At 45.6% G+C, this 22,681-nt stretch overlaps 1 protein-coding gene across 3 annotated transcripts in view; it reads right to left on the bottom strand.

The window, feature by feature from the left end:
* Positions 1-174: 174 nt before the first annotated feature.
* PNPLA7 (patatin like phospholipase domain containing 7) overlaps positions 175-22,681 on the bottom strand; it is a 242,711-nt gene continuing 220,204 nt past the window's right edge. For all 3 annotated transcript variants that reach the window (XM_067561557.1, XM_067561556.1, XM_067561558.1), the window contains 6 exons: positions 22,099-22,247; positions 20,245-20,397; positions 15,901-16,011; positions 9,110-9,194; positions 2,507-2,610; positions 175-1,450 (listed from right to left, as the gene is read on the bottom strand). In XM_067561557.1, coding sequence (XP_067417658.1) covers positions 1,370-1,450; positions 2,507-2,610; positions 9,110-9,194; positions 15,901-16,011; positions 20,245-20,397; positions 22,099-22,247 — 683 coding nt within the window. In that variant the 3' untranslated portion in view covers positions 175-1,369. The remainder of the gene's footprint in view (positions 1,451-2,506; positions 2,611-9,109; positions 9,195-15,900; positions 16,012-20,244; positions 20,398-22,098; positions 22,248-22,681) is intronic.

The raw sequence follows: 22,681 nt of genomic DNA, 5'->3' as shown, positions 1-22,681 counted from the left end.
TGTACAAAGCTCAAAGGCAAACTTGCTCAGTGGACCCATGACAATCCTGGACGCTGTCCAAACTTTCTAGATGTTGCAGGGCCTTGAGTGGATGGATGACGACGTGGACTGGAATGGCACAGCTACCCACATCTCCCATACCTTTCTGGTAAGTGACAACAGCATGCATAGATTTCTCTGCTGTAATTTTATTTCAAAATACATGTAAAAAGGACTCCAGCTGTGGTTATAAACGGAGGGTGTCTTCAAAAGTGCAAGTGTCACCTGATATCAGAAGAAGTGATTTATAATCTTTGGGCTACTGCTGCATTACCAAAAATCTTCAGTGTTCAAACACCTTCCACTGGGACAGTGATAGAGCATACCGGGCTGGGAATGGGACCCCAGACTGCTCCGTTTTAGATGACTGCAGCCTTGTGGAGCTCCTGAAAAGCTGGGCAAAGTTTGCACGCCTGCAACAAGGCCTTTAAAACATGAACTCTTGTGGACTCAACATAATCTCACCAGCATTTTATCACATCCCACTGAGCAGTGACAGAATCTTGTAATCAGCTGACAAACTTGTACAGGCATTTCATTGCAGCAGTTAGCACTTTGTTCCACTAGGAAGCTACAGCCACGTAGCTACCCTGTAGCTGCCTAATAGCAACTAAATGCACCTCATTACATGCTCCTGCAGATGGCTTGATTATATAGTATCTGAAGCGAATGAGTAACCTTCAGAGTAATTAACTCATAGCATTTAGATTTCCTGTTAAGTTGTCAAGTGAAATGCAGACAGAGACCTTTATCCTACTATCACAGCTCCCACTTACATAGCTGCAAAATAAATACAGAGTTGAGTTAACAACGTGGCTGCCTGGCTCCTGTGACAAACACAAACACCCCTGCTCCTCTGTAATGCTCATGTATTTACCCTTTGCAGCCGTGGCAGCTCAAATATTTTCCTGCAATTTTCAACTTTCTTTTGAGCCTTCTGGGCCAGAACAGCAAACAGAACCCAGGGTGGCAGAAACCCAATGCAGTATTTGAGCACACGTCCAACCACAGAAAACTCCCAGCACACCCCTTCGTACAAACCCAGATCCAATGAGAGATCCAGTGGTTCCTGGTGCACAGTCAACTCTGATTTCCATGGCATGAGATCTCACAGGACATGGAGATGTGGGTAGCACACTGGCACTTCGTGTGCTTAATTCTGGTGGATTTCCTCTAAGGACAGGTAAATAGCCCCTCTGTTCTGATCTGAGAGGGATGAGAAACTGCAACACCTCAACCTGGCAATCTCTTAATAAAAAGGGTCACTGTTTTCAGTGAAACTACAGTTGTGTGACCATATAAAAATGAGTCCTGATGGCTCCCCTGGGGATTAGCTGGGCTCCCCTGTGCTGCTGGGTCGGCTCTCCTGTTTGGGGATGTTGGTGCGTTTTCTTATCTGTACATCTTCATCCTGAAGGAGGAAACAAACATGTTCATCAGCAGGAGAGATCTGACACGAAATGATTTAGCAAACTGTTCTAGATAAACAAAGTCACTCTTCTCTTCTCTCTCCCTCCTCCCAGGAGCCTTCTGAGTATCAGACGTCAGTCTCAGAAGGATTAGTTTGGCTGAGGAAGTTTTTAAAACAACCAGGAACATGAATCTATGTCAATCTGCGACATAACCCTATGCTCTGCTGCCACCCCACTCTGAAACACTGGAGCCATCTCACGCCCTTCCCTATGTATCTTATTTGTGTAGGGTCCCAAATGCGCCAACCCAGGAACTGTTAATTCCAAATATTAGCAGGCATTTGTACCTCTTTCCAACTGGCCAGGGCCCTCCCTGTGAGAGAGAGAGCAGTGACGTAGATTCACCGTCGAGTTTTTCATTACCTTAGTGGAGCTGTGATATCCCATTTACACTTTGCTCCAAGATGAAAGGTCAGAAAAACTTCATGATCGACACAAATTAGAGATGGATTATAACTACATAAATGCCGGTTTGTGAACTCTGGCCATGTGACATGCATTCTGCCTGTCGTATACAGGAAGGCACAAGGCCTTATGTCAACACCCTGCTAAATTATGGATCCTTGAAAGGATACTGACAAGTTTCAGCCACACAAAAGTTCCTGTTTATGACTTGGTTCCTTCCAACAATCTGCCCTAAAGACTGGAAGGTTTGGCTTTGCAGGGTTGTGGGTCATGTGGAACCTAAGATATCAAGTAACTTAGATATTCTACTCTGCGAGCACCTGCTGTACATGGACTGCCTGAGGGGACTGGATCACGGCTTAGGAACACACCCAGTACCATTAGTGCACTACAGACCATCAGATTCCTTTCAGTACCAGCCTTACACAGGCCCCATTGCCCCTTTCACACCTTCTCACGTGACTGCGATCCCACCATGCAACCTAGATGGGGCTCTCTGTCTGCAGGACAATATTTGGCTTTGACATTCTTGGGGCAGACTAAAGGCCGGCACAATGACACACAGAGCCACTCTAAAGCAGAGTTCTTACGGAGTCGGAATCCTCTTCAGCTTGGCTGCTTAGGAAGTTAGCGTAATCATCCTTCTGGCTGTCTAGAATTTCTTCTTCACACTCAGTCTGATAGTCAGACTCATCTGAATAGGAGGGAAAAGAGAATCATTGGTTTTAGTTGGTACCAGTGGGGACAGAGGGCACGGCAGGAGGATTATAATGTTTGCTAGCCACATCCTAAACCGCAGAGCACTCAGCCAGGATGGAGAGTCAGGTTTGGCCAACACATGGCAGTTCAATGAGCAGGTTATTTTTCTCTGGGACCGCAAATCAAGCTGTCATTTTGGAAGTATCAATTCTCTAGCCTGCCTGGTTGCGGAGATAACCTTCAAAAACTGGATGTAAACTGATGTACCAATGTCTGCCACTATCTGCAGAAAAACTGCCTGGTTAAAGAGGTTTGAAATGTCCCTTCATCTCAATGGGGCCTTCACTTTCAAGCCTAATGATAATGTAAAATGTTGACATATTACCGCCACTGATCACTGCACACAAATATTACCACCACTCATTAATGCACACAAATATTAATGCCACTAATTAATGCAAACATGCAAGAAAAGGGGCAATCTTGTTCTGAAGATCTGCACAACTACTTTTAGCATCAAGCTGGGAGAGCCCCGTCACTTATTTTTATTGGCCAGCAGGACTATATTAGGATCTGGACAGGTCTGTACCTAGGGAATGGACTGAGGTCAGAGCAAGTCAAGGTACAATGAAAGGTGCTGTCCCTATTCAGTCTCAGAAGTGCCTCTCTCAACACCAGCCTTTGAAAGGCCAATGCCAATCGCAGGACAAAGTCTTGGGGACCTTCGTTCCTCTTTTACAGTGTTGAAAATTGACCCTGTATTCCCATTCCTTGTTTGCGGTCTCATAGCCGGTCTCTGACCCTCCCGTCACTACCAACTTACAGAAGTTTTCTTAACAGCTTCTTAGACGGGTCTTTCGCCAAAGGCTTTTTTAAAGTTGAAATAAATAAATGATATTCACTATTTTGTTGATGCACTGTGGAGTTAGGTAAGACATTAGTTACCAGCTGGAATCACAGCCTCTGGATTAACCGAAGGATTGCATATGTTTGTCACCAGCTCAGTCCCAATCTTAAACTTTTGCAGAACTCTTGGACATACCATCTGGTCCTGGGGATTTGAAAATCTTTAATTTATCAGTTTGTTCCAGCACTTCCATTTGCACTCCTTAGTCAGTGATCTTACCTCTATTACCTGAAGAGCTTAGGCATGGAGTGTCTCCCTAATATCTCCTGTGTTTGACCAGCTATAGATGGGGAAACTGAGGCCCAGAAGGGCCAATGGCAGAGCATGGAACAGAATCTACAAACCCCAGCGACCATTCCCCTGTTCTAAGCACTGGACAATGCTCTGTCCTAGAAACTTACTCTCTTATTTAGAAGATTTAATCGTTTTCAAATAACCACAAAGAAACCTCCAGACATGTCATAAGACATGTACAGCAAGAGACTCAGACTCCTTCATGCTGCCCCACAGCGATTCACCATTCTATTTAAGAACTCAAATACTCAGAACTAATTAAGAACTCAAATTCAGTGAACTCTCTGAACCTGCATTACTGCACACATCCATCATAGCTACTTTCCAGCTTCTACCTTGTAAATCAATACTACTGCTGCTGCTGCACGCGGCTCTACTCTCTGAACTATGGCAGTTTCTAAAGGCACAGCAACCAAAGTACCCTGACTGCAACCAGCAGGGTAATTAACCAGCAAAGCAATGGCATCATCATCTCACGGGCTTTAGCTATTCCTGCTCTCATGCCCAATCTTCTTCCTCAAACATCAGAACAAGATGCATATGCAGCAAAATCACAAATCTGCACTGCCTGTGTTGGGCATTGATCCAGCTTGCAAAAAGCCCTGCTCTAGACTTGCTCCTTCCGCAGTGCCTGCAGGGAGTCTGCCAATAATCACAACTCAAAACAACCACAAGCACCTTTCATCGAGCCCTCACACGTCTCAGCAGACTCGTAAGGGTGCCAATGTGCTCCTTTACCCTTGTCCACTGGCACCCAGCCTCCTGTTTACTGCTTCTTGCCTGAACACATCACAGCTAAGAGGAGGCCCAGCATCCTACCGCCACGGCCCCGCTGGGACTCAGGAGAGCTGGATTTCGTTCCCAGCTCTGCCCCAGCCCTCCTGTGCGACCTTGGACAAGTCACTGGATCCTTCTGGATCTCAAATCCCCACTCTAAAACCCTGTGCCACCGCATGGAAGGCTCTGAGGATAAACAAAATCATGTTTGTGAACTGCACTAATAGCTCACCGATGGGGCCATATATAGTAATCAGCCAGATACACCCTGGCTACATGCAATTCCTGGATTCCTGTTTGCGTCACCAGGTCACCACGCCTGCTTTGGGGGGACTGTGAAAATAATCATCCTTTTGCGATGTCTGAAATGCTGGTGGGTTTGCTGTGAGTGGGCAGGGAGATGGGAGCAGATGTGACAGCAGCAGCTAAACCAGCGTCACCAAGATGCTTAACAGTTACAAAGTGAAACTTTTATTCCCCCCTCCATTCCTGGGTAGATACCTAGTGTGGGGCATATACTGTGAGATGGATGAACACCTCTGAACATGGGAGTTGCTGGATCCCCCCCAGCTGACCCCCGCAACTCCAACCTGACTCTCCACATTTTAAACCAAGTGGCCCCCTTTTCCACAGGGGGCTGTCGGGGCAGACACCCCAGTGTCCACTGAGGGTCCCCAGGGCTGGCCTGTGCTGTGGAATCCTGCTCCCTATTAGCTGCCTAGGTAATCCCAGACTGTCTTGGTTCAAAATACCCGTGACATTTGGCTCGTCTGTTTTAAGTTTCCATGATGTTTGCATTTCTGCCCTAATCTCCAACACCCTCCTGCGATGGCGCTAGAACTCTGCCATCGTAACGGAGACTTGCAATAAGTATCGTGCAAACAGCCCGTGTGGAGCCCGACTGATTTCAATGCGGGTCCACTCAGATGGGCTCAGTGCAGGATCAAATTCCAGTATCTCTAATGTCAAACCGAACCCTCTTACAGCAGGTGTGGGTTTCAGTTAAATGTACACAATTAATGATCTACTTGAAATCTTTTTAAAGAGCAGAGGAGCAACAGCTTATCCTCAGCTGCTGCGAGGGAGCAGATCACTCAGCGATTTAGCCCGATGTCTATTTATAAGCACAGGCCAGTTTTGCACAAATGGAAATGCTAAAGCCTCCGAGGATGGCGTAGGTCGTTGTTATACAGCACTATTAAGGGTGAGCTCACAATACGCCAGAACTGGTGAGCCCAAGAGCCCTGGCAAATGCTGTCGGCATTGGACTGTGTATCAAAGGGATACACAGGAGGAGTCACATGATAAAGAAGAAGAAAGGTCTTTTTCAGTTTGGTACTGAGGAACAGGTCTTGTACTTCAAATGAATTATCTGATTACTTAAGTATTGCTCGCTTTGGAACAGTCAATAGCATCTGCTGCATTCTGCAACTGACAGTACATTCTGTTCTTAGCATTTTAGTCTAACACAATGGCTATAACAAGCTGCCAGAAAACGGATTAAAAACACTTGGTCATTACTCTCTGAGCCACTGCAGGAAAAAGTAATTTCTCTCTTTTATTAAATATAATGGCTATGATTAAAAAGGAGGCCTTGATATCAGCTTGGTGAAGAAATGCTGGAATTAAACCCACTGGATCTCAAGGTTTATAACTTTATTGTTAAAACTTACTCCTAGGGCATGTCTACACTGCCGGGGCAGTAGGGATCAATGCAGCAGGATCGATGGAGCAGGCTGTGGAGACCTGTTCAATCGATCCCGGAAGTGCTCTCCGGTCAACGCCATTAATCCACCCCCCGAAAAGGAGTAAGGCTGCATTGACCAGAGAACGTCTCCTGTCAATGCAGCGCAGTGGAGACGCCGCGGTACGGCAACATAAGTCAGTCGACAGGAGATACGCAAGCTACACTGTGTAGCTTGCGTATCTCCCATTGACCACCAGCAGCAGTGTAGACCAGGCCTGAGATACAAGTGAACGAACAGCCAGAGATGGATCGCTAAACAAATGTTTCCTACAGCAGCACGTCATTAACATTACTGAATATTTGTGTTGCAAGAACTCATGGAGGCTATACACAGGAACAGAGCCCCACGGTGTGAGGTGCTTTAACAACTTCTGATCACCTTGTTTCAGAAAGAGACACAACAAAGCAAATGGCAATGGTCACTGCTGCAGACAGGAATGTGTTCATATGCGCCACTGGTCTATTCTGATGTGGTAATTCCCGAAGGTTTTCATTATTCATTAGTTCTACAGCTCTCAGCAATGGTTCTTAACAGAACAAACAAGTAGGCGTGATCTCTGCCTCAAAGAGCTAACAATCCAAATGTTACACAAGGCAACAGGGGGTATAACAGAGAAACAGAAACAGGAGAGGCAGGGAAAGGGAAGGACGATGGGTAAGATGATCAGGTGGTTGCTCTGGGAGGCAAGGGCCCATCTTGCCAATTCTATGGTTTTTTTCTCTTTTATAACTCCATTTTTGCAAGCCATGTGAAGATATAAGGCTCTGTGGGTTAGATCGTTTGTGTGCCAGTAACTCTCTAAGCTTTGATGTAAATCATGGAATCAGGCTGTCTGCCACAATCTTACGTGGATTAGTACTTTTTAGATAGTTCTATTGAATTAAATTTTAAAAGAGCCAGAATCTGAGGCAGCTGCATATGCACACTAATTACTTTTCCTAAGGGTTTTTAGTATGTCCTTAGTGCAGTAAACAGATTGCATACCATTTATTGCTTCACTACTGTTAGGGTCAATGACGCAGCTATAATCATAGTACGGGTTGCCAACAGTATACATTGACATAACGGGCAGCAACACTTTTTTAAGCTGTCTTCTGTACCAGTGATCTGCAGTGGAGAAGAATGGCTCTTTTTATGTATATATTTTCAGTGCCATTACAAAGAAAATGAAAGTACATAATTGTGTTAAAGATGAAACAAGACCTCAAGGGCAACTGAAGTGAGAGCTGAGCTGTGCCGTTTTTCACTTGGCCTATTACGCCTTGGATTAAAGCACACCTGGCTTCCCAACGTCTCTTGCATTGACCTCTGGCCCTTCTACCATCTGAGCACCGCTGAGCTAGTTACAGATGAAATAGACGATTAAGTCAGACTCGTTAACATCACTGTAAACGGTGTGTGTGTGAACCTACGAGCACAGCACCCGAGCAGCTGCAATCTCCTTCTCAGAGCTCCGTTCTCCCGGCACCATGTGTGCACCTAACTCAGCGGCAACTGAGCATGGCACTGACAGCAGAACAGCTCTCCTAGGACAAAATCTGTCAAACCTACTTCTAAGTTTAATACCTTTTAACTGGCTCACTCATCTGAAGGTAAATCTTACCACCGAGGGCAGGCAAGCAGGGGGTGTACTGGAAATCAGGTTAAATCACAACTGGCCCGAATACTGGTGCCACTCAGAACCTTTTGTTCCTATTCTTCATGACTGTTTAAATATATTTGATTAATATCGTCTTCATTAAGCCGTGGATGGGAATTAGCATGTCAAAGAGCAGAGTTGCAGATGGAGGGGTTGCTATCATTTTTGCCTTGCGAACAAGTCGTACTTTGCTTTAACTGCTTACAGGATACAATTCTGTATGGCAAGTTTCAGGCACCAGGCATCTAAAAGCACTTCACCAAGAAATGCAGGATGCCGGGAGTGCAGCGACTGGGTGCACAAGCACAGCAGCCATTACACGTTCCTCAGTAGTTTGCACGCAGCATTGCACACTAGAGCTGGGTTAAGTGAGAGAGAGACTGTGACATAAGAAATGCCTGAAAGCCTCTAGTGTACTGCTGTTCCCAAGAAAGGAGGGAGCAAATAAAAGGTAAGCCAAGGAGTCACTCAGCACTGTTTTTAGAAGAGCAGGAAAAGTTCCCTGCCCTGGATCTCCAAACTCCAAGCCAAAAGATGAAGACACCACAGCTGGGATGGCCATCTCAGCAGGGGTCCAAACTGCTTCTCAGCACCTTCCACACCACGTGGGGAGGCGGGTTTGAGGGAGAGCTGGCTTCTGCCTGGCTGAGGCTGCACAAAGGGAAAAGGGAGTAAATAAGGCCCCGAGCAGAACTGCTTCATGTACAGCGGATGTCACTTCACATCCCTCAAAGGCTGACAGGAAATGCAGCTGAAAGAGTATAAATAGGATCCATTTCTGAAGTCTTGCCTACGGCGAATGGGTAGACTCTAGGCAGGGTGGAGCACAGGAAGGTGAATTAAGATTAATCCAAGAAGCATCTGAACATCGTTCCTCATTACTAAAGTCTAATTACCTCCAGGAGAGGATGCCCAAGCAGTGGTTAATGATACAGAGGAATAAATTTCCTACTTAACGAACAGCGCTCAAGTGAGAACAAACAAAAACAGAGGGATGATTTGAGAGCATTCCTTGGATTGATGCTGAGGAGAGACAAGCATGGGCATGGCACCATGTACATTGTAGCAATAAACGTTACCCAGAAACGTGTATCATCTTTCATATAACTGTCTCCATAAGCCAACTCACCATCTACCAGCGCTGCTTTTACTGGCTCAATTCTGGACACGATTTCTGCCAAGTCAGTGAAAGAGGTAGTAGGACAAGTCACAATCTGAAATACAACGCAAAGCACATGTATATTATTCACATGCACACATGGGAATAAGAAATACACTGCACTGAAATCATATTAAATCAGACACAGCCACAAAAATGGAAATTTTCAGTGAAGGTTGCCATGGAAAAACAGATACTTACCATAGTAACAGCAGTTCTCCAAAATGACTGCCCTTGTGGAGCCCCATCTTGGGAGATGTGTGCTGGGTTACAATCAGCAGTTCCTATTATGACCATGTGCATATGCACCTGTTCCCCATACACTGGGATACCAGGGTGTAAAAAGGGGAGCTACCCTACTTACTACTCACCTCCTTCCATTAATCAGAAGAGACTTCAGAGAAGTAGGATAGGGAGGCATTGAATGGAAAACAGGAAGTTCAAAGTCAAAAGTTTGCACTATTTTTTGTGCCCAATCAGACACCTAGGACCTGATTTTTCAGCATTATGCAGCACTTTATATGTTCAAAGCACCTGGGGAAAGTTTGGTTTAAGTGGCTTGCCCACCACTACATGGGACTCACATGTAAACTCTCTGGCAGATGCAGAGACAGAATGCAGTTCTCTAGGGCAGCATTCATCTGCTTTAGCCACGAGAATCTACTTTCTGCCTGCAGTCCCTGCCTCATTCATTACACATCTTCCAACTTCTCCAAGAAATGGAGCATATTGGTCCTATACAAACCAGACTCCTTGACTAAACAGGGCTATCCTGTGCACTGAATGAGGCAGGGATCCTGTGGGAAAAAATGGTATGCAGTAATGTAATTTAAAGACTGAAACATAATGCATATGCACAAGGGAGCTGAATTAGGGTTCCACAGGCAACTTTAATTCTGGCATTTCCTAACTTCCCCCAGCTTTTGAGTGCCTGACTTTGCAATTTTAATAATGTTCTTTTAATACAGTGTGTGTGTAATATGTATGTGGAGAAAAATCCTGCACTTGCTTGTGGAAGGACTCTGGTTTAGGAGGGGATTTCCTACATCTAATTTCTATTAACTAAAAGAAAATTTACTATCTCCTTTTCAAAAATGCATATAATGCAGAATAGGAAAAATGCAACGAATACACATTCTGCAAATAGGCCAACACAGTTCTTCTCCATCCCCTCAACCACATACCATTGAGAGGCTATGAAATCTTTAACAGTGTAACTGCCATGACATTTGTGATGTGGTGCCATAACCCCCATGGTTTTGCCCTCATGGAGAGTCTTCTGAGTCACCCGTCACCTCAGACAACTTGTGAGAGATGGATCTTTTTAGACGTTGAATTTATAACTCAACCAGTATGTAATTCTGGTATGACTAAGGCACAGTGAAGATCCTGAGCTAACAGCTCCCCAGGGAAGTTGGGGACACAATGGACAGAGGGAACTCTGGAGAAGTAGGAATTAATAAATTAAATTAAATGAGATGTCAGGGATTCCAGATGCAAGTTTCAGTGTAGAAGAAGGGGAGGGGACTCCAAAGGAAGTTACACAGCTGAGAAGCTGGGGAGACAGACGAGTCATTCAATCGTGGTTTTGGACACAGGAAATCAGGGGCCCTAGTGGAAAGCCTTTGACAGGATGGAGGCCATGGCTCTTCCAGGGAGTCACTTCCCAGAACAGGCAAGGAACACAGACACACTGTGGATTCCTGACATTGAGTGAGGGACACAGAGATGCTTCCAGCTGTGAAGGAAATGAGGACACGAAGCTGTGCTGTTGAATAGGCATCCTTCTCCCAGCGGGGGTAACTCCATTGTGTTTGGGGAGTCCTCTCTCCTTTTCTCTAACAAAGGTGCAATTAATTAAGACAACCTGCACTCGTTTGTGGCAAGTGTTGATGAGCACACAAACAGCTGGGTGCTTCTGAGACAATGGAACCAGAACTGACCTCACAGGAGGCTGAGTAGGAATGGAGAGAACAGCTTGAGTCCTAGATAAAAACCATGCAGGGCCTATCCCAAGAAGTGCTGCAGGGACTCTAGCATAAGTCGGCGTGGGCACAAGGAAAGCTTAAAGACCTGAAGGATGCCAGGCATCAACAGGACTCTGTCAGAACCATACGTGCTACCCTCAGGGGCATCTGTTAGTTTATAACAGGTGAAAGATTCTGAGCATAACCCTACTGGAGGGGTGCTCGCGCAGGCAAGGTCCCCACTTGGAGCCCTGGCACACGTTCTAGGAGACTGGAATGCCATCCACTCCAGGAACACTTCAGTGCTTTCCCGTCCTGGCTCAATACTTCCCCAAAAGGAACAACATAAAGAGGACGGAGAAAACGCTTAAACACTACCAACAAAAAGCACGGCCCTGTCTTGGTTAGATGGGTGGGAGGGACTGCATCTTATTTACTGGATATCTTCTCTATAATCCTCTTACTGGTTTTTAAACCCAGGAGGGGAAAATATTCTCTGCTTGATACATCCTTTAATAAAGGAATGATGATATTACTAAAGAGTCTGCTACACTGTATTAATCTTTGACCAAGGCCACAATCTTCACATAAACGGGATCCCTGAAGAGAGCCAGTGGGAAATATTGGCTTGATCTGTGCTACAGGGATGAGTAATGGAGCCGATCAAGTGAACTCTGTTTCTACTAGGCTTCGCTTGTTTCTGTCTTCAGTATTTCAGTCTGAAGAAGAGATAGTGTGTGTGAATAAGTGTGCCTACAGGCACAACCTTGAAATGCTGGAAATGGGGAGAAAACTCCAACCCTGGGTGGGTACAAAGGAGTTGAAGGCATGCAGCACTTTTCTAGATTGTGCCCTCCGTTTGCTTCCACCATCCCCAGGCACAGGGCTCTTGTATCTTGTGCTGCCTCCCCGAAATATGTGGGTAAGGGAGCAGATTTTCAATTTGGATAAACAAAAAGAATATGAGATGATTTATTTTCTCATCCCCAGAACATGTGGGTAGAGAGCAAATTTTCAATTCGGGCAAGCAATAAGAATGTGAGATTTATTTTGCATCCTACTATCTGCACACCCATACATGCCTCTCCACTAATGTAAAATCCACAAGGACAGTCCAACAGCTGTGTTGGAGGAAAGGGGATGGTGATAGCGCTCTCACCTCCAAACCTGGTATTATGGAGCATGGTGCTGTGGTTCCAATGAGCTGGGAAACTGAGGAATGCCTGCTGTCCTTAAAGACCCCATAACACTGTGATGCTATGCATCCCCACGTTCACCCTTATAGTGTAATTGGGTATTGCTTAATGCAAAATATGTCATATAAGATGTTTTTGGCATGTTCATGACATACTGAGTGTTGTTATTATAGTAATATGTTTGTTGCAATGTCAGGTGTATGGTTATGAGGCTCAACTATGTAATATTCCCAAAGATGTGTCCTCATGGCTTGAAACAGATCCAGGCAAAACTCACCAGGAGTGGAGAAGCAGTTCACATCTCATTAAGGCGTGTATAGAACAAACCCAGCTCAGCATTCCATGAACAAAGGACTGGCCTGGGCAACAGCAAAGAAACAGCTGGACTCTCCCTTACCTTGGCCAGCTTGGAACCATGATGAGGTAATGCTCACTGACTCAGAACATGGATGAGTCCATGTAAGGACATTGTCACTTGACCCCCGGGGTGGATGGGTGGGCAAAGCCCCCCAGAGGGGAGAAGGAACATTTTAAAAAGGGTAAACATTTGCCATGCTCGCTGTCTTCCATCTCCATCTACAAACATCACCAAGCAACTGAAGTGCTGACCAAAGGGGAGAGCCTGGCTGAAGGGAAACCCGTCAGCCTGTGGTGAGAATCACCTAAGCTTGTGAAGTTGCTGAAAGTGTTAAGCTTAGTTTAGAATGTGCTTTGCTTTGTTTTCTCTTGATCAAATTTGACTTGTTATCCTTTGATTATAATCACTTACAATCCCCCTATAGTTAATAAATTTGTTTGTTTTATCTAAAGCAGTGCACTTGGTTTGAAGTGTGTGGAAGACTTCACTGGGAATAACAAGGCTGGTGCATATCAATTTCTTTGTTAAACTGACAAATGTATATGAGCTTACAGTGTCCAGTACCGAACATTGTGAGACTGAAGTTCCTAGGTTGCATCTGGGACTGGGGGTAATGGCTGCGGTCATTCTGTTGTATAATCCAAAGAGTGGCTGGACAGAAGCACGCACTCATTCTGTTAGGAGCAGCTTCTGGTGGCTGGGCGTGAACACCTCAGGAGTGGGGGTTCTCACAGCAAAGCAGGGTAAGACAGGCTCCAAGAGTGAGGGATTGTGGTGACAGCAATACACACGCCCAGATTGCACTAGGGGAATGTCACAAAACACATACAGCACTCAATGCTGGAAGGTGGAATGGAGTATTCCACTACACTGCTATGCATTTAGGGTATTACCAACTTCTCTATACACACACTGTTCTATGTCAGATACATACACATTCATGTATTTCCATTTTTGCCATTCCCCAGGAAGAAGAGCACCCAACCCAGACATCCTGACAATCTCCTTAAAATAAAAAGCCTCCATCAATTAATTTGCCTTGATCACAATATCCCATCATCCGTCTTCTAAGAGAATCCTTCCCAAAGTCCCCTTCCAATTTCACTCCTCTCCTATTTCATTACAGGCCAGGGAGAAAAGATTCTTCAAACCCACACATCCCCTTGTTAACATAGGAGTAAGGTTGTTCAAATATACTTCCTATCAATGCAATCATTAAATCCAGGGAAACCCCCAGCAAAACCAACATTAACTAGAAGACATCATACCACTCACGCACAATTCCGACCGTGCAGCTTCAACACAAGCTCGCTATTCAGTTCCAATACGTCACCATTCACGTTGTTCACACCAGTTCCTTGCACTCATGCCAAACCTTTACTTATGCTCAGCTAGATGAAGGAACTTGCCAGTCTACAGCAAGGCTGGGGTTGTGAAGCTGGACAGTCCATGGGCATGTGTGAATGCTGCAGCCGATGAGGGCAGTAGAGAGGCTGACAGGGTATGGGGGAGCAGGGCCTTGCAGTGAAGCTGGGAACCCTTTGGGAACAGGGGGCCAGGATGTCACCTGGGAGCAAAACCCTGCTCAGCCCTGCTCTACAGCCAACCTCTCCATTATCTATGCACCCCATCCCACCACAGATATTTACACTAAGTTTGAGAAGAGTCCTAGTCCAACAGACCTGTTAAGGTCCATCAGACTGGGGCTCCACTCTGGCAACCCATAGGAGGGTCAATAGAGGGAGCAGCTGTCTCCACAGCTCATCTGTTAAATGTGGGTCAGTGGCCAGTTTGGTTTCAATCATCTTTCCTATGCCTCATTATGCTGGTCCCTGGGACTGTGGAACAGGAGAGCTGTTGTAGTGCTCCCAGTACGGCTTGGAGCACAGGGATTCCCCTCCCCAACGACCCACAGAAAGTCCACCAAGTGAAGAAGGCAGGGAAGCATTAGCACTCTCCTGCCTTCTCTCTCTGTGCTCGCCAACCATGCCCCCAAGAATCCCAACTCCTCTATGCCTTCTCCACTCCCCAGCTTCTCACCGCCACTCATTGCCCTGCTCACCCCCCATGAATACACTTACTTACAAGCCTCCTGTGGTGCAGCAGAGCTCAGCTGTTGGCATTCTCATATCCACCACCTTCCTTTGGTGAAACATTGCAGTTACGACAAATTATAGCAACCATTTTTAATTGTTAATATTCCAGTTGCTGCTAACTTGCCTGCGTCTGATAGACTGATGAGGTACTGGGTAAAATGTGAAAACTTTGCAACATTTGTGTTTTAAATCAGAGGAACTCAAAGGCAGGTGAGAAAATCACGCCAACATTTAATAACGTATTCATGTTTCCTCACAAAAGTTACTAAAACTTTTTCTAAAGAAAGTACATGAAAATTCAAGTATCCTGTAGAAAAAAGTTATTGAGACAATTTAGAGACTGAATTCAATCGTCAAACTATAAAATGGGTGGATTTTGTCTCCTGCTTTTGTCTCGATATGGCTATAACTACTTAGCCACACTAAGTAACCCTTAGGTTTGTCAGGACCCCAATTCTGCCCACTTAAGCACTGGCTACTCAGATGTGCTGAAGCAGCTAGCGTGAGGAGAGAAGGTGGTTTAAACCCTGCACTTTAACTACCACCAATGATAATGCCTTAAGCCTTCATAGGGTCTTTGATGGCCACGTGATGAAATTCCTTTCCTGAAATAAGCCGTGCAGGCATTTTGGTACTGGACTGAACACGCAGTAAGGGCATAATGCAAGATTTTTGACAGTGGTTGAAAGTCATTTAATGCTACTACATTAATGACAACCAAGCAGTAGATATAACAAACAGCTAGCCTGTTAAACCGCCAGCAGTATCTGCTCAGCTGCCTGAGTGCTGAGCATTATGCAGTTGATCAGAGAAGAGTTACTGGCCTAGTAAACCATTATCAGCAAGCAGGAGGGATGCCTGGATACTAAGTATTGTTTGAACATGACAAGAATAACTCAAGATGCTAAAAATCTGAGAATAACTAACTTTACTGCAATGCATTTTTAATGAATGTGCATGTGTTCCCCACAAGGATCCATGAGACAACCCTTCCCCTTCCCCCCTGCCCCCTTCGCTTTGATAGCCTTTAACACACTCAAGTCATTATACAGCACTGCCTGTGTCAGATAGCTCTGCTCAGCTGTGTGCCAGCTGCTGGGTGACATCATGTAATAAGAAGAATACTTTTAAATTGAACACTTACACCCGATGTTTTGGATTTGCAGATCTCCTGCCTGTCTTTTAACATCTTGTCAAGGACTCCGCTCCTGCCCCAGACATTAAATACCGTCTTCCCATGCTGATATCCCACTTCCTGGAAAGAGACAATCAGGAATAAAAACTCATCATCAACAACAACTGGACAAATTCCATGCTCCACGCCAACTGCTCTACAAAGCAGAGGGATAACCACAGCTTTCCGCTCCGGGACCGGGATTTAGAACACAGTATATCACTGCTTCAGCTCTTAGTTACTCTGAACATTCAGCCTATGAAATGGGAGCGATTAAGCAGAGCAAGATGCTATTTTATGTCAGGAAGCTCACACGACCTTTGGCCCTAATGTACGTTATGGAAAGTGCCACTTGTTACAATTATCTTTATGGAGATGGCTTCATGCAGTACTGCACATCAGACAGTGCTGTACATAAGGAGACACCAACAAAACATGAGCAGAGAATGTATTTGTATCAATGGCCTTGGAAGAGAGGAGGGTGATCAGGAACAGTCAACACGGATTCACCAAGGGAAAGTCATGCCTGACCAACCTGATTGCTTTCTATGATGAGGTGACTGGCTCTGTGGATGTAGGGAAGGGGGTGGATGTGATATACCTTGACTTTAGCAAAGCTTTTGATACGGTCTCTCACAGTATTCTTATCAGCAAGTTAAAGAAGTATGGGTTGGATGAATGGACTATAAAATGGATAGAGAACTGGCTAGAGCATAGGGCTCAACGAGTAGTGATCAATGGCTCCATGTCTAGCTGGCAACCGGTCATAAGCGGAGTTCCCCAGGGGTCGGTCCAGGGGCCGGTTTTGTTCAACATCTTTATTAATGATCTGGAGGATGGGGTAGATTGCACCCTCAGCAAGTTTGTGGATGACACTAAGCTGGGGGGAGTGGTAGATACCCTGGAAGGTAGGGATAGGATACAGAAGGACCTAAAAAACTGGAGGATTGGGCCAAAAGAAATCTAATGAGGTTCAACAAAGAAAAGTGCAGAGTCCTCCACTTAGGAAGGAAGAATCCCATGCACAGCTATAGACTGGGGACCGACGAGCTAGGCAGCAGCTCTGCAGAAAAGGACCTGTGGGTAACAGTGGATAAAAAGCTGGATATGAGTCAGCAGTGTGCCCTGGTTGTCAAGAAGGCTAATAGCATATTGGGCTGCATTAGGAGGGGCATTGCCAGCAGGTCGCAGGAAGTGATTATTCCCCTCTATTTGGCATTGGTGAGGCCGCATTTAGAATATTGTGTCCAGTTTTGGGCCCCCCACTACAAAAAGGATGTGGAGAAGTTGGAGAGAGTCCAGCGGAGGGCAACAAAAATGATTAGGGGGCTGGAGCACAGGACTTATGAGGAGAGGCTGAGGGAACTGGGCTTGTTTAGTCTGGAAAAGAGAAGAGTGAGGGGGGATTTGATAGCAGCCTTTAACTACCTGAAAGGGGGTTCCAGGGAGGATGGGGCTAGGCTGTTCTCGGTGGTGGCAGATGACAGATCAAGGAGCAACGGTCTCAAGTTGCAGGGCGGGAGGTCTAGGTTGGACATTAAGAAAAAGTTTTTCCCTAGGAGGGTGGTGAAGCACTGGAATGGGTTACCTAGGGAGGTGGTGGAACCTCCATCTTTAGAGGTTTTTAAGCTGAGGCTTGACAAAGCCCTGGCTGGGATGATATAGCTGAGGTTAGTCCTGCTTTGAGCAGGGGGTTGGACTAGATACCTCCTGAGGTCCCTTCCAACTCGAATATTCTATGATTCTATGATCTCTTTATGGGGAAAGACGACAGCAAAGCTAATTAATATGGGATTCTCCCTGCTGAGCCAGGTCTGCCACAGAGGATTACTGTAAGGCACTACTGTCAAAAGACCTGGATGTGTGAATCATGAATACACGCAAGACAAACAGCACCTAGGACTCTTGCTTTTACAGGCATATTTCAGTTTTCTGTTACAGCTGATATGAGCAACGTCACTACTGTTAAAGAGCCTGGGTGGTTTCAAATGCGTGTACCCATTTTCCAGCCCTTTAGAATGCTAATTTGCATTTGGAATGACAACTTAGCACCCATACGGTCAGCATGAAAGCAATTAAAAATAGTTCCACTCTTATTCTTTTTCCTACCAAGCAGCAGAAAAGGCTTTGGGAAGAACTGAATTCTTGTGCTTAGAGCAGTGGTTGTTAGGAGTCCAGGGTTCTATTCCCAGCTCTGACACTGACAGGCAGAGTGAGTGTCAGGATCAGCTCAAGGTTTCATAGTGACCATAATCAACATGGGACTGAATGCACCAAGTGGTTCCTGGTGCTGCTGGTTGCACTCTGGATCTAGTGTTTAGAATGGGACTGGAAAGCATGGGGGAGCGAAACTCCCAGAGAGCCCACTGACTCTTGTAGTCTAAGATCAGGACACATCTTGACAGAGAAGAAAGACCTGTTTAGAGGCACTGCCTTTGGAGGGGTACAGAACCTGGGAGATCAGACAGGCCGGAGGGAGAATACTGTTCAGCCTTCAGACCACTCTGTTTCATAGATTCCAAGGCCAGAAGGGACACTGAGATCATTTGACATCTTGTATAACACAGACCAGAGAACGGCCCCAAAACAATTCCTAGAGCAGAGCTTTTGAAAAAACATCCAATCTTGATTTGAAATTTGTCAGTGATGGAGAATCCACCATGACCCTTGGTAAATTGTTCCAGTGGTTGACAACCTTGTCAAAAATGTACAGCTTATTTCCTCTCTGAATTTCTCTAGCTTCAACTTCCAGCCACTGGATCATGTTAGACCCCTCTCTATTAGGTTGAAGTGCCCATTATCAAATTTTTGTTCCCAACTAGGTACTTATAGACTGTAATCAAGTAATCCCTTAGCCTTCTCTTAAGCTAAATAGATTGAGCTCCTTGAATCTATTTCTTTAATCATTCATGTGGCTCTTGTCTGAACCCTCTCCAATGTACTATGGACACCAGAACTGTTCACAGGATTCCAGCAGCAGTCACACCAATGCAAAATACAGAGATAAAATAATCTCTCTACTCCCACTTGAGAGTCCCCTAGCAATGAACAAGAAGTGTCCATGCTCACTTTATCAGATTCTGACACCACAGGCGATGAGGTTTGATTGGGACATCTAAAGTCACAAGGTGCTGCGGAACGTTCATTCCTCTCTGGGAGGTCGAAAAGAATGGTCTGGGGCAATTGCTCTTCGGCCCAGAGGACTCTCTCATGTGGGGCTCTGAAGGGTTTGATTTCATCATCCCTTTTGTCAAATAAGTATGAGAGGGTGTTAGGAGAGTTACTGAGGAAATGTGCAGCACATGTAGGAATCCAGCATACTGATGATGCTCAGCTCTAGGCCTCCATCCTTTCCAGCAAAACTGTTGTCTTTATGAGCGAAGGCAATGGGTGAGGGCGAGCATGCACATAAACAAACCTACCATGTTAGCCAGCAGCAGGTGAAGAACAGAACGAGACAATAGCACAGCTCTACAACAGTGACAATGAACATAAGCTACTAAACAACAGTACACTGGAAAGGGAAGAAACATTATTCTACCCTTTTAGAATTGCTGAATTATTTCTCTCTGAAAAACTTCAGTTGCACGTCTTGTGTCAATACTTTGCATGCTGATTTATGATATAAACAAACAGACAAAACTAAACCCCGGAGACCTGTGAACCTGATACTATCCCTCCATTAATAATGGCTTCCACTGACATTAGTTTTGTTCTGCTGATAATATATCAGGTGCAAAGGAACCGCAGATGGTCCATAATTGTAACAGAAGTGTTGAAATGTTAACTGTGCTTCAGACAATCTCATATTCTGCTCCCTTTGCCTGAACACTTCGCAGCTTGCCTGACTTTAAGAGCTGTTCTCACCCAATCAGGGAAAAGAAACACCATGTGACTTATGTGCCAATTATAACTAAACAAAACAACTCAGATTTCAAATACCTATAGCGAACAGTTCATGTTCGACCCGAGGAGTAAAGTTACTGGCAAAACAAGGTGAGGAAACTGCAATCTACTCATGGGCGTTACATAGTCAGGGTAAATGATTCTATTCAGGTTCTTATCCCAAGCCTCTCATCATGTGTCTTCCGTGGTGTTATTCAGTGTGAATTCTTTGCTCAGCTCTAATATGCATACAGCCTACAGAGAGCTTAGTAGTAAGAGAATCTAATTCTTGAGAATAGATTCCTCATGACAGAGAGCCAAGAACTAGCCCTCAGCGCTAGGTTTGGGTTCCTGCAGTGTTCACAGGACTCTGTTGCTGCATAGAAGTGGGTACATCGGGGCCTATTACCACCCTCAAGATTCACTTACGCAGATTTCATCAAACTTCCCAAAGTCCAGGGTGCCGTATCTGTCGATGGGCGGCCGAATGTACTCGCAATAGTCGCTGTTCTTGACCATCTCCAGCTGCCGCACACAGCACACGTACGCAAGCCGGGTCTGGATCTCTGCCATGTTCAGCACCTGCCAATCAGCCCCAGACACCCATCGAAAGCATTACAAGACTTTCTTTAGCACAACACGCTCTGAACTGGCAATGGTAAAAGGGAGAAAACCACTCCAGTAGCTCAGACGCATCTACACAGCCATCACATTCCACCTCCCTCGACCTCCCAGGTGCATACTGCTGACAGCCAGTCAATCGGTCATCAAGAGCAGAGACACAACTTCCAGCTAACAAAAGAGACGTTTCTCCGGTTCAAGCAGAGCTTGTCTTTAATTCCAGGAAAGACTAGTACCTAGAGGGAGATCTATAGGGCGGAGTTGGAGGACCGTGAAGTGTTATCAGGGTGGGGAGGAGCAACGAGTCAGCTTGGTTCTCTAGTGCCAGACGCTGCTTCATATGAGAGCTGGGTTCGATTCGTTGTCACAGCCTCTCATTCCTTGGGACAGAGAACTGCCCAGTGTGCTATGGAAACAGCACGTTCAACCCTACCCTGCATCACTCAAAACAGATATTCACTGCGGGATTCAGGGGCAGTATTAATGAGATCTGCAAATAATCCTGTCCACTGCTAAGAGTAGGCCTTCTCGAGGAGGGGGGCTGCTAAAGAGGGAGACCCCTCAGGATTACAGCAGGGACACAGGGAAAATGGAGGAAATGAAATAATAATCAGAGCTGATCTGACTTCAGCCAGGAAGAAAACCCAGAGCTCATGCAGCCTGTCATGAAAATAAACATCTAAGAATTTATTATTCCTGCCCAATGGAAAAAGCCCTATATTCAGCAGCACAGACACGACGGAAATGCAGCTAAGTGGACAAAGCTACACTCACTTCCCTTTGTAAAGCAGCCAGACCCTAACTGCATCAAGATTAGTTGTGCCAATCTCACACCAATGGGAGGGGGCTCTTTCATGCCTAACAAATCCAGGTCACCTGCTCTAGTCTATATTCAGGGAGCAGTTTGGGATAAGAGGTATAAAGTTTTGTTCTGTGTTTGTACAGCACCTAGCACAGTGGGGTCCTGGTCCATTTCTAGAGCTCCTAAGTGTCACGGCAATAGAAATAAACAACAACACTGTCATTCTGTAGTCCAACTCTTCAAAGACTCCTGCTTCCACCTCAACACTGGGAGGGACAGGGCTGCATTTGCTCTTGTGTGGTGAGCTGCAGTTGGACTCCTCAGGGGAACAACTGATTGGTGTTGGGCTGTGTGAGCACCACTCCTAGCTCCTCCCCAGATTCAGACAACTGAATTCTCCCACAACATTGTATTTTCTTTTATGCTGGGATCTTGCCCAGCTCTCCCACACCAGAAATGCCATCCTGCAACCCAAGATGCAAGTGACAGAGAAATCGATTCCCAGGTTTGTTTCTCAGGGCTTGTCTTCACTACCACACTAGATCAGTGCTGCTACCATCGATGCAACGACATCGATTTAGCAGGTCTGGCAAAGACATGCTCAGTCGATGGGAGAGCACTTTCCTGTCAATGTCTGTAATCCACCAAAAGAAGAGGCGGAAGCTATGTAGAGCATCTCCTGTAGACATAGTGTAATACGGACACCGCAGCCACTCGACCTAAGTTGACTTAAGTTACATTACTTTCGTAACATAGATCAACATACCGCAGGAGTGAAGACAAGCCCTTAGATACACAATGGGACAGTTCCCATTTGCTTACTGAAAATCACTGAAATTTTAAACACATGCTTACAGTACCTTCACTTTTTCAACGAGGGGATTCCATCTCTTCCACAGCAGCCACCAGCCAGACAGAGCGTCGCCATAGTTGGTGAGGTCCGTCTCATCCCGGCTGCCCACATCAATTGCTATCACCACTTTTGCCCCCAGGGACCTTGCAACATCCGCTATTGGGAACGAAGCCACATCATCATTATCCATCACTCCTCTCTTTTACAGCACTCACCTGTCTGGAGCTGGCCACTGGAAACAGGGCTTCAAGGACAGACCATGCAACCAGAGCATGGTACAATACAACTGTATGAAATGGATCCTGCGTCCAGCACAGACATTCAGAAATGCTTATCTCAGTATTAATAATGCTGTACTAATTATATCTATATGGTATCTGGGCATAACTCTCTCTTATAATCCCCAGTCATTCTAGTAATTTTCTTTAAAAAACCAACACAAACATTAATTACTAAAGGAAAGGCCTGTGGGATTTGTAAAAAGAAGTAACTCAGGGGCCCCAAAGGAGACAGTGCTACCCAGATCACCATCAACATAGCAAATCCCAAAGGAACATGGCCTCCTTGCAGATCAAGGAGCACACAGAATA

Source organism: Emydura macquarii, unplaced genomic scaffold (assembly GCF_026122565.2).
Source record: "Emydura macquarii macquarii isolate MOO-44397 ecotype Brisbane River unplaced genomic scaffold, CSIRO-AGI_Emac_v2 contig_2417, whole genome shotgun sequence".
NCBI classification, from domain to species: Eukaryota; Metazoa; Chordata; order Testudines; family Chelidae; genus Emydura; species Emydura macquarii.
This window is presented reverse-complemented; position numbering and strand designations above follow the sequence as displayed.